Source organism: Sebastes fasciatus, chromosome 11 (assembly GCF_043250625.1).
Source record: "Sebastes fasciatus isolate fSebFas1 chromosome 11, fSebFas1.pri, whole genome shotgun sequence".
Taxonomy (NCBI): domain Eukaryota; kingdom Metazoa; phylum Chordata; class Actinopteri; order Perciformes; family Sebastidae; genus Sebastes; species Sebastes fasciatus.
This window is the reverse complement of record NC_133805.1, coordinates 792,041-805,995: the sequence shown is the minus strand read 5'-3', so window position 1 is coordinate 805,995 and position 13,955 is coordinate 792,041. Positions and strand designations below refer to the sequence as shown.

The window sequence follows — 13,955 nt, the reverse complement described above, 5'->3', positions numbered from 1 at the left end:
TAAAGGAACTGAATCTCTTCATGTTTACTTTAAAATGTCATTAATCATTAATCATTAATTAATGAAGACGAAATTAAGATATCTTAATTAGATTGGAAGGGTGTTGTTAATGGATACATTTAGTGATTGACATTATATATATAAATGTCAATATATATGTATATATATATATATATATATATAAATGTATATAAATGTCAATCCCTTCAGACTGGACCGACAGGGTTCACTTTAAAAACTCACACTTTAAATTAGAAACCAAAAGACTGAAAAATAAATATAATAAATAAATATATATATATATATATATATACTGTGTATATATATCTCTATATATATATGAGTGAGAGTAAAAGCAGTGGAGGCGTGCATCGTTGGGACACATGGACCTTTAAACAGACCTCAGACTGTCCAGACGCTTCAGGCTTTTATTTGATTTATTTCTGCTTCAGAGGAGAAAGAATAAAAATGTCGACCCGTCTTCATGAGACGGTCCTGGATGTCTTCTACCTGGATCAGAGTCTTCCTCTTCTTCTTCTTCGGTGGTGGTGGGGAGCCTCCACAACTGTCACAGAGTTTAGTCTCACTGCAGGAGATGAAGGTCAGAGAATCCGTCCACCGTCCAGCTGAGAAAGGTCACATCATCACCGTCACCTTCATCACCATCATCATCTTCATCATCACCTTCATCATCACCGTCATCTTCATCGCCCAGGTCCTCCGCCCGCCTCCAACAAACAGGAAGTCAGCACTCACTCTCACTGATATATAAAGTAGAAACAGCTCCAGGGTCTCCATTTGACTGAAGACACACAGAGAGAGACACCAGAGAGACATCAGAGAGACAACAGAGAGACAACAGAGAGACAACAGAGAGACAGAGAGACAACAGAGAGACAACAGAGAGACAACAGAGAGACAACAGAGAGACATCAGAGAGACATCAGAGAGACAACAGAGAGACATCAGAGAGACAACAGAGAGACAACAGAGAGACAACAGAGAGACAGAGAGACATCAGAGAGATAACAGAGAGACAACAGAGAAACAGAGAGACAACAGAGAGACAACAGAGAGACAACAGAGAGACAACAGAGAAACAACAGAGAGACAACAGAGAGACATCAGAGAGACAACAGAGACACAACAGAGAGACAACAGAGACACCAGAGACAACAGAGACACCAGAGAGACACCAGAGAGACATCAGAGAGACACCAGAGAGACAACAGAGACACCAGAGACAACAGAGACACCAGAGAGACATCAGAGAGACAACAGAGAGACAACAGAGACACCAGAGACAACAGAGACACCAGAGAGACATCAGAGAGACAACAGAGACACAACAGAGAGACAACAGAGACACCAGAGACAACAGAGACACCAGAGAGACACCAGAGAGACATCAGAGAGACACCAGAGAGACAACAGAGAGACATCAGAGACATCAGAGAGACATCAGAGACATCAGAGAGACACCAGAGAGACATCAGAGAGACACCAGAGAGACATCAGAGACATCAGAGAGACACCAGAGAGACATCAGAGACATCAGAGCTGAGGTGGATGAAGACAGACAGACAGACAGACAGACAGCAGCTCTGCAGGACGATCAGGTAAGACAACAATGTTTTGTTTTTAAATCAAGATCTTTTTATTGTTTTTTTTCAGTATATAGCAAAAGTCCAGCGCTATTCAGTAACCAAAGAAGAATGACAGGTATGAGTATACATTATTAGCAGCTGGCATCAATGCCAACAAATAAACAAGTCAAAACAAAGGATGTATATAATCAATAAAACAATCCCTCCCCAGTCACTGCCAGCACGCCATATGGGAAGCTAACTGTCACGCCAATGACCTGCGATGAATGATTGAATACCGTGTGATGTAATCAAGCTGCACTTAGTAATCAAGTATTTATAGTGTCTGGAATGTATCTAAAAACGGGCCCCATGCTTTCAGGAATTTCCCATGTGAATATTGAAGCGAGTATCTGATTTTCTCAAGCTTTAAGCAAGACATGATGTCCGCCAACCATTGTGTGTGAGTGGGAAGGGCAGCGCCCTTCCACCTGAGCAGGATTGCTCGCCGAGCCAGAAGGGAAACAAAGGATAAGGTGCGTCGTTTTTCTGCAGTTAATTGCGTTTCACTTCCGGTGACCCCGAACAGAGCAACCAGAGGGTTTGGTTCTAATTTGACGTTTAACACCTGAGATAAAGTTTGAAAGATCTCCGTCCAATAGTTTGTAAGACTAGGGCATGACCAGTACATGTGAATAAGGGAGGCTTCAGCGCTTTTGCACTTGTCACAGTTGGGACTAATTTCAGGATACATGCGAGACAGTTTGGCCTTTGAGAATTCCATGTATCCGGTGATAGAGAGAGGCCTAAGTCCTCCTCCCATGCTGCTCTGAGCTTGTCCATGGAGGCACGCTTCAAGTCTGATATCATGCCATAGAGAGTGGAGATAAGTCTTTTGTGTGATGGATTTAAAAAAAGGATCGTATTGACAATTGTCGCGTCTGTCGATGCAGAGGAGCTGGACAACTGAGAGAGCACAAAGCGCCTTGCTTGTAGATATCTAAAAAAGTTGGACTTAGGAAGACTGAATTTTTTGCTTAACTGCTCGAATGATGCCAAAGTATTATCTACAAATAAATCTTTGAAACGCACAATACCTTTCCTGTGCCATTCTTGAAAAACAGGGTCCTGAATAGATGGTTTGAAAAGATGATTTGACGCAATGGGGCTTAGAGTAGAGAAGCTGTTCCAGTCAAAGTATTTCCTAAATTGAGCCCATATTCTTAAAGAATGTTTAACTACCGGGTTCCTGACAGGTTTCATTGAGGGGAGCGGAAGCGAGGATCCAAGCAATGCAAGAACAGACAGGTTATCGTCCGAGTGGAGTTCCATCGCTACCCAGTAAGGACAGTCGGGCTGATTGTAAAAGAAGGACCAAAACGCAAGACATCGCAAGTTAGCAGCCCAATAATAGAAACAAAAATTTGGAAGTGCCAGACCACCAGTAGCCTTGGTTTTTTGGTGATGTACCTTGCTAAGACGGGGACGCTTACCCTGCCATATATAGGCGGAAAGAATTGAATCAAGTTGATTGAAAAAAGATCTGGGGATAAAAAGTGGTAGGGCCTGAAAGAGGTAGATAAATTTGGGTAGGATGGTCATATTGATGGAATTGATTCGCCCCATGAGAGACATGGAAAGAGGTGACCACTGTTTCAGTGTTTGTTTAATCTGGTTTAACAGAACAATAAAATTATCCTTAAATAAATCTTTGTACTTTTTAGTAATTGAGATGCCCAAATAGGAAAACTTATTTTTTTCAATTTTGAAAGGCAGGGTTAGACCTCACCAACCCTAACCCTAGGGTTAAGGGTCTAAAGTCTAAAGTTCGTGCTTCATCATTGATGGGAAAAAGCTCGCTTTTGTTGAGATTTAATTTGTATCCTGAAAATTGACCAAGCTGATTGAGCAACGACAGAGCGGGGGGTAGTGAGGTACCCGGGTTGGAGACAAAGAGCAAGAGGTCATCAGCGTAAAGTGAGACCCTATGCTCTGTTTTGCCCCTCCAAATACAAGATATGTCCCCGCAACCGCGGAAGGCTGTGGCAAGCGGTTCGATGGCCAAATCAAAAAGCATGGGGCTCAGAGGGCACCCTTGACGGGTTCCACGATGTAAGTTGAATGGTTTAGACTGCTGGGAGTTAGTACGAATTGACGCTGAGGGGTGCAAATATAGTAGCTTAATCCACGAGGTAAATTTCGGGCCGAAACCAAATTTGTCCAGAACAGCAAATAAGTAGTTCCATTCAACGCGGTCAAATGCTTTCTCCGCATCGAGAGACACAACACACTCAGGCACTTTCTCAGAGGCAGAGTAGATGATATTGAATAGTCGTCGCTTTAAAGCCTTTGAGTTGGTTGGCTAGCATTTTGTCAGATTTGTCTCCATATATGTAAAACCTGGCCTTGTTTTTTAAAGGCAAGTGTTCAGTTGAGTGAGTTGTAAGCAGGTCAAATTTGGTTTTGAGTTCTAATCGTTTTTTATAAAGGTCAGGACTTTGAGTTTGAGCATATTGTTTGTCAATCTCTCCAATTTGGTGGGCCAGATCCAAGCGCTCTTTATAGGATTTTCTCTTCACTAGAGCGCCACACATCACAGACACTGTAGTCGGAGAGAAAGGCTTGAATGAAAGAAGCTGATTTACTTATTGTGCTGGGGTTAGTGGAAGATCGGTCTAAAACTGGGTCTAGCCAACAATTGAAATCACCACCAAGTATGAGAGAGTATGTGTTGAGGTCTGGCAGCAGAGAAAACAACTGTTCAGAGAAACCTACATCATCTGAGTGAGGGGCGTACACGTTCACAAGCACTACCAGTGTGTCATATCATTTCCCAGATACAATAACATATCGACCGAACCTGTCAGCAATCACATTGTGTGGTTCAAAGGAAATACTTTGACTGATAAGGATTGAAACCCCTCTGGCTTTGGCTTGAAAAGCGGAGTGAAATTTCTGCCCCATCCAGCCTGACAGAAGGCGACCACTGTCTGAACTGAGAATATGGGTTACTTGCAAGAAGGCTATTTCTGTTTTAAGTTGTTTGAGGTGTGAGAAAACCTTCTTTCTTTTAATGGGGTGGTTCAAACCCTTGACATTCCAGCTCTGTAGTTTTAAGTGCCTATCCATGCAGCTTGACTAAAAAGGTTAGGACGTGAGCACAGTATTCAAGTGGTTGCTTTAAGATACAGCTATAGCAGGTCAGTGGAGACCAGGAGTGACTAGTGTACAGTAATAGGTTTGTGTAAGTTACTAAGGTGTTACTGGCAGTGACATATCCCTTCCCCCCACCCCCCTCCCCAACCAAGAAAACTGCTAAAAAAGAAAGCAGCAAGCTCTTCAGAACAAACATTGCACAACAACAACTCTTCCTGTCTTAAACTAAATTAACTGCTGCTCCGGTATCAAATACAAAACTAGATTCAAGCTCCTCTAGAACAATATTTTGGCTTAAACAATCAGCTTTATGAACTGTGGAAGCTGGGAAGCTCTAGCACCAGTTTCAGAAAGCAAAATTAAAAATAAAATTTCACCAAAACCATAGAAGCAGGAATCAGACAGTCATGGAATTGTGATTTCAAAGTAGAGAGAAAATAGAGAGAAAAAAAAAAAGGATTCACTGGTGCCATACCAGATAAAGCACTTAGAATTAACGGTACAGAACAAGACCCACTTCAGTACTAACTAACGTAGAATAAACAGTCTTTAAATGATAATTACAGCTTGAAATGTGAACTAACTGTTCAACTGGCCCTTTAAGGTCTGAAACGACATAACCCTCTCAGAGAGGGCAAAGCTGTCATATGTGATAGCAGCTCCAAAGAGCCAGTATAGAACCAGGCTCAATAAAGAAATGTTTGCTTGTAAATGTTTGTAACTGTCTGTACATGAGAGCAGCGCAGAAACACGTATGGGCCGGATAGATGAACATGTTCACCGATGTAAACAAACCCACGTGACAGTTAACAGGTAGGGCTATAGACAGTGATACCTCTCATCCAGGGGGTCCATAGTTACTAAAGAGTCCCTTCATGAATGTTCCGGTGACCTGCGGAGGCTCCTGATGAACTGATGAGCCTCGTCCACTGAGCTGATCCACTCTCTGGCTCCACTGGACAGCGTCAGCCGGAGCCGGGCTGGATAGAGCAGAGCAGGCTTCTGTCCCAGTTTACAAAGTTACAGTAGACAACAATGTTTTTACTTTTTAATATAATTAAATACTACTACTACTACTATAATTAAATACTACTACTACTATAATTAAATACTACTACTACTATAATTAAATACTACTACTACTACTATAATTAAATACTACTACCACTACTATAATTAAATACTACTACTACTATAATTAAATACTACTACTACTATAATTAAATACTACTACTACTACTATAATTAAATACTACTACCACTACTATAATTAAATACTACTACTACTATAATTAAATACTACTACTACTACTATAATTAAATACTACTACTACTATAATTAAATACTACTACTACTATAATTAAATACTACTACTACTATAATTAAATACTACTACTACTACTATAATTAAATACTACTACCACTACTATAATTAAATACTACTACTACTATAATTAAATACTACTACTACTACTATAATTAAATACTACTACTACTATAATTAAATACTACTACTACTACTATAATTAAATACTACTACCACTACTATAATTAAATACTACTACTACTACTATAATTAAATACTACTACTACTATAATTAAATACTACTACTACTACTATAATTAAATACTACTACTACTACTATAATTAAATACTACTACTACTACTATAATTAAATACTACTACTACTACTATAATTAAATACTACTACTACTATAATTAAATACTACTACTACTACTATAATTAAATACTACTACTACTATAATTAAATACTACTACTACTACTATAATTAAATACTACTACTACTATAATTAAATACTACTACTACTATAATTAAATACTACTACTACTACTATAATTAAATACTACTACTACTACTATAATTAAATACTACTACTACTACTATAATTAAATACTACTACTACTACTATAATTAAATACTACTACTACTATGATTAAATACTACTACTACTATAATTAAATACTACTACTACTACTATAATTAAATACTACTACTACTATAATTAAATACTACTACTACTACTATAATTAAATACTACTACCACTACTATAATTAAATACTACTACTACTACTATAATTAAATACTACTACTACTATGATTAAATACTACTACTACTATAATTAAATACTACTACTACTACTATAATTAAATACTACTACTACTATAATTAAATACTACTACTACTACTATAATTAAATACTACTACTACTATAATTAAATACTACTACCACTACTATAATTAAATACTACTACTACTACTATAATTAAATACTACTACTACTATGATTAAATACTACTACTACTATAATTAAATACTACTACTACTACTATAATTAAATACTACTACTACTATAATTAAATACTACTACCACTACTATAATTAAATACTACTACTACTACTATAATTAAATACTACTACTACTATGATTAAATACTACTACTACTATAATTAAATACTACTACTACTACTATAATTAAATACTACTACTACTATAATTAAATACTACTACTACTACTATAATTAAATACTACTACCACTACTATAATTAAATACTACTACTACTATAATTAAATACTACTACTATAATTAAATACTACTACTACTATAATTAAATACTACTACTACTACTATAATTAAATACTACTACTACTATAATTAAATACTACTACTACTACTATAATTAAATACTACTACCACTACTATAATTAAATACTACTACTACTATAATTAAATACTACTACTACTACTATAATTAAATACTACTACTACTATAATTAAATACTACTACTACTACTATAATTAAATACTACTACTACTATAATTAAATACTACTACTACTACTATAATTAAATACTACTACCACTACTATAATTAAATACTACTACTACTATAATTAAATACTACTACTACTACTATAATTAAATACTACTACTACTATAATTAAATACTACTACTACTACTACTATAATTAAATACTACTACTACTATAATTAAATACTACTACTACTACTATAATTAAATACTACTACTACTACTATAATTAAATACTACTACTACTATAATTAAATACTACTACTACTACTATAATTAAATACTACTACTACTATAATTAAATACTACTACTACTATAATTAAATACTACTACTACTATAATTAAATACTACTACTACTATAATTAAATACTACTACTACTACTATAATTAAATACTACTACTACTACTATAATTAAATACTACTACTACTACTATAATTAAATACTACTACTACTACTATAATTAAATACTACTACTACTATGATTAAATACTACTACTACTATAATTAAATACTACTACTACTATAATTAAATACTACTACTACTACTATAATTAAATACTACTACTACTACTATGATTAAATACTACTACTACTATAATTAAATACTACTACTACTATAATTAAATACTACTACTACTACTATGATTAAATACTACTACTACTATGATTAAATACTACTACTACTACTATAATTAAATACTACTACTACTACTATAATTAAATACTACTACCACTACTATAATTAAATACTACTACTACTATAATTAAATACTACTACTACTACTATAATTAAATACTACTACTACTATAATTAAATACTACTACTACTATAATTAAATACTACTACTACTATAATTAAATACTACTACTACTATAATTAAATACTACTACTACTATGATTAAATACTACTACTACTATAATTAAATACTACTACTACTATGATTAAATACTACTACTACTACTATAATTAAATACTACTACTACTATAATTAAATACTACTACTACTATAATTAAATACTACTACTACTATAATTAAATACTACTACTACTATAATTAAATACTACTACTACTATGATTAAATACTACTACTACTATGATTAAATACTACTACTACTACTATAATTAAATACTACTACTACTATAATTAAATACTACTACTACTATAATTAAATACTACTACTACTATAATTAAATACTACTACTACTATAATTAAATACTACTACTACTATAATTAAATACTACTACTACTATAATTAAATACTACTACTACTATAATTAAATACTACTACTACTACTATAATTAAATACTACTACTACTATAATTAAATACTACTACTACTACTATAATTAAATACTACTACTACTATAATTAAATACTACTACTACTATAATTAAATACTACTACTACTATAATTAAATACTACTACTACTATAATTAAATACTACTAATACTATAATTAAATACTACTACTATAATTAAATACTACTACTACTATAATTAAATACTACTACTACTATAATTAAATACTACTACCACTACTATAATTAAATACTACTACTACTATAATTAAATACTACTACTACTATAATTAAATACTACTACTACTATAATTAAATACTACTACTACTATAATTAAATACTACTACTACTATAATTAAATACTACTACTACTATAATTAAATACTACTACTACTATAATTAAATACTACTACTACTATAATTAAATACTACCACTACTATAATTAAATACTACTACTACTACTATAATTAAATACTACCACTACTATAATTAAATACTACTACCACTACTATAATTAAATACTACTACTACTATAATTAAATACTACTACTACTACTATAATTAAATACTACCACTACTATAATTAAATACTACTACCACTACTATAATTAAATACTACTACTACTATAATTAAATACTACCACTACTATGATTAAATACTACTACTACTATAATTAAATACTACTACTACTATAATTAAATACTACTACTACTACTATAATTAAATACTACTACTACTATAATTAAATACTACCACTACTATGATTAAATACTACTACTACTATAATTAAATACTACTACTACTATAATTAAATACTACTACTACTACTATGATTAAATACTACTACTACTATAATTAAATACTACTACCACTACTATGATTAAATACTACTACTACTATAATTAAATACTACTACCACTACTATGATTAAATACTACTACTACTATAATTAAATACTACTACTACTATAATTAAATACTACTACTACTATAATTAAATACTACCACTACTATAATTAAATACTACTACTACTACTATGATTAAATACTACTACTACTATAATTAAATACTACTACTACTACTATGATTAAATACTACTACTACTACTATAATTAAATACTACTACTACTACTATAATTAAATACTACTACTACTATAATTAAATACTACCACTACTATAATTAAATACTACTACTACTACTATGATTAAATACTACTACTACTATAATTAAATACTACTACTACTACTATAATTAAATACTACTACTACTATAATTAAATACTACCACTACTATAATTAAATACTACTACTACTACTATGATTAAATACTACTACTACTATAATTAAATACTACTACCACTACTATAATTAAATACTACTACTACTATAATTAAATACTACTACTACTATAATTAAATACTACCACTACTATAATTAAATACTACTACTACTATAATTAAATACTACTACTATAATTAAATACTACTACTACTATAATTAAATACTACTACTACTATAATTAAATACTACTACTATAATTAAATACTACTACTACTATGATTAAATACTACTACTACTACTATATATAGTATAGTACTGACTGTCTCTCTATCTGACTGTCTGTCTGTCTGTCTGACTGTCTGTCTGACTGTCTGACTGTCTGTCTGACTGTCTGTCTGACTGTCTGTCTGTCTGTCTGTCTGTCTGTCTGTCTGACTGTCTGTCTGACTGTCTGACTGTCTGTCTGACTGTCTGTCTGTCTGACTGTCTGTCTGTCTGACTGTCTGTCTGTCTGACTGTCTGACTGTCTGTCTGTCTGTCTGTCTGTCTGTCTGTCTGTCTGTCTGACTGTCTGTCTGACTGTCTGACTGTTTGACTGTCTGTCTGTCTGACTGTCTGACTGTCTGACTGTCTGTCTGACTGTCTGTCTGTCTGTCTGACTGTTTGACTGTCTGTCTGTCTGTCTGACTGTCTGTCTGTCTGTCTGTCTGACTGTCTGACTGTCTGACTGTCTGTCTGACTGACTGTCTGTCTGACTGTCTGTCTGTCTGTCTGACTGTCTGTCTGACTGACTGTCTGTCTGACTGTCTGTCTGTCTGTCTGACTGTTTGACTGTCTGTCTGTCTGACTGTCTGACTGTCTGACTGTCTGTCTGACTGTCTGTCTGTCTGTCTGACTGTTTGACTGTCTGTCTGTCTGACTGTCTGTCTGTCTGACTGTCTGTCTGACTGACTGTTTGACTGTCTGTCTGTCTGTCTGTCTGACTGTCTGTCTGACTGTCTGTCTGTCTGTCTGTCTGACTGTCTGACTGTCTGACTGTCTGTCTGTCTGACTGTCTGACTGTCTGACTGTCTGTCTGACTGTCTGTCTGTCTGTCTGTCTGACTGTCTGACTGTCTGACTGTCTGTCTGTCTGACTGTCTGTCTGACTGTCTGACTGTCTGTCTGACTGTCTGTCTGACTGTCTGACTGTCTGTCTGACTGTCTGTCTGACTGTCTGACTGTCTGTCTGACTGTCTGTCTGACTGTCTGACTGTCTGTCTGACTGTCTGTCTGTCTGTGTTTCTCTCAGGTTGTATCAGTGAGTGGAGATGAAGCTGAGTGTGTTGTTGTGGGTCGTGGTTCTGCTCGGTACCGTCCTCCCTCGCTCTGCTGACTGTCGACCCGTCCACGCCCCCCCCGCCGGCCGCCTGCTCCTCCCCCGACCGCTGCTGCTCCACCTGGGGGAGGAGTTCTCCCTCCGACTGGGTGGAGGATCCTCCTCTGCTGCTGCTCCAGACCTGCTGTCCTCCTCCTCTTCCTCCTCTTCGTCCTCCTCTTCGTCCTCCTCGGCAGTGAACCGGGCCCTGCTGCAGCTCACACAGCGCCTCCTTCAGGCCCGGGCGGATCAGCAGCAGCAGCAGCAGCAGCAGCAGGAGGAGGAGGAGGTGGAGGAAGAGGAGGCAGAGGAGAAGGGGAAGAGGTCCGATGAGCCGCCCATCTCTCTGGATCTGACGTTCCACCTGCTCAGGGGGGTTCTGGAGATGGCCCGAGCCGAGCAAATCGCCCAGCAGGCCGACAGCAACCGCAAGATGATGGACACCTTCGGAAAATAATTCTCCACCAGAACCAGAACCCTGCAGACTGGACCCACACCTCAACCAGAACCCTGCAGACTGGACCCACACCTCAACCAGAACCCTGCAGACTGGACCCACACCTCAACCAGAACCCTGCAGACTGGACCCACACCTCAACCAGAACCCTGCAGACTGGACCGACACCTCAACCAGAACCCTGCAGACTGGACCCACACCTCAACCAGAACCCTGCAGACTGGACCCACACCTCAACCAGAACCCTGCAGACTGGACCCACACCTCAACCAGAACCCTGCAGACTGGACCCACACCTCAACCAGAACCCTGCAGACTGGACCCACACCTCAACCAGAACCCTGCAGACTGGACCCACACCTCAACTACTGTCAGGGTGCACTTTAAATTAGAAACCAAAATACTGAAAAATAAATAAATAAATAAATAAATACTGAAATAAATATTGAAATAAATACTGAAATAAATATTGAAATAAATACTGAAATAAATATTGAAATAAATACTGAAATAAATATTGAAATAAATACTGAAATAAATATTGAAATAAATACTGAAATAAATACTGAAATAAATACTGAAATAAATATTGAAATAAATACTGAAATAAATACTGAAATAAATATTGAAATAAATACTGAAATAAATACTGAAATAAATACTGAAATAAATACTGAAATAAATACTGAAATAAATATTGAAATAAATACTGAAATAAATATTGAAATAAATATTGAAATAAATACTGAAATAAATACTGAAATAAATATTGGAATAAATACTGAAATAAATAAATAAATAAATACTGAAATAAATACTGAAATTTTACATAAAATCGGAGCGGCTGCTGAGCCTCCGTACTTTATTTACACATTCACCGCCCCGTCCTCCTCACTACAGCAACACATATGGATTCATCCGCCGCTGAAAGTAGTCCCCATCAGACTCTACTTCCTGCTGCTGAGTCTGTTACTTGTGGTTGAGCCAGCTGAAGGAGAAGACATGTTTGGGTCCGTCTCTGTCCTCCGACTCGTTCTGCTGATCTGACTGAACCAAGACAACAAGAAGAAGCTTTTAATTAATTATATAATTATCATTTATTTGTGATTTAATCAGAATAACTTTAATAATATGTAATAAATTAAATGTGATTCAATTAAATGATGAAATGTAAATACATGTCATAATAAATATATTAATAATTGTTGAACCATAAGGACTTCATGTTCTTCAATGCAGCGTGTGATGTCATACCTGAGGAGCGGAGCTAGCGGTGGGGAGGGGCAGAGGGGGCGTGGCCTGTGTTGTTGGGGAGGGGGCGGGGCCTCTTATCGGTGCGGTCGTGGTGGGCGGAGCCTCTGAGGGTCTCTGAGGGGGCGGGACCATGGTGGTTGGGGAGGGGGCGGGGCCTTTTGTCGGTGATGTTATGGTGGGCGGAGCCTCAGAGGGTCTCTGAGGGGGCGGGGCTGAGAGCTGAACAGGAGCCAGAGGAGGCTGCTGATTGGCTGAGGTCGTCCCTCTGACCTCCACTGCTTCTTCTTCATCATCATCATCATCATCGTCTTCTTCATCAACTGAGGAGACAGCACAGCGTTAACGTGTGTAGCCGTCTCGTCTCTGATTGGACGGTCTGGTGTTTCTTACGTTTGATGAAGTCAACCTTCATCAGCGCTCGCCGCTGGCGCTCAAAGTCGGCGGTGAAGTGCTCCATCTTCTCGTAGCCATGTTGGACTTTATCCATGTGAGACGTGTCGCTGCCCGCCATCATCCTGAACACAGCACATCTTTAACCGGGAACTGATACTCATTATTATTACTATTATTATTATCATCATCATCATTATTATTATTATTATTATTATTATCATTATTATTACATTATTATTATTATTATTATTATCATTATTATTACATTATTATTATTATTATCATTATTATCATTATCATCATTATTATTATTATTATTATT

General features: G+C 35.8%; 1 protein-coding gene across 4 annotated transcripts in view; it reads right to left on the bottom strand.

The window, feature by feature from the left end:
- Positions 1 to 12,809: 12,809 nt before the first annotated feature.
- The window catches only part of LOC141776331 (tripartite motif-containing protein 54-like), a 9,927-nt gene continuing 8,781 nt past the window's right edge, over positions 12,810 to 13,955 (bottom strand). For 2 of the 4 annotated variants that reach the window (XM_074649808.1, XM_074649809.1), the window contains exons 7-9: positions 13,631 to 13,770; positions 13,241 to 13,560; positions 12,810 to 13,033 (exon numbers count right to left, since the gene is read on the bottom strand). In XM_074649808.1, the coding sequence (XP_074505909.1) occupies positions 12,956 to 13,033; positions 13,241 to 13,560; positions 13,631 to 13,770 (538 nt within the window). In that variant the 3' untranslated portion in view covers positions 12,810 to 12,955. The remainder of the gene's footprint in view (positions 13,034 to 13,240; positions 13,561 to 13,630; positions 13,771 to 13,955) is intronic. The other 2 variants (XM_074649810.1, XM_074649811.1) reach the window with 1 other exon arrangement.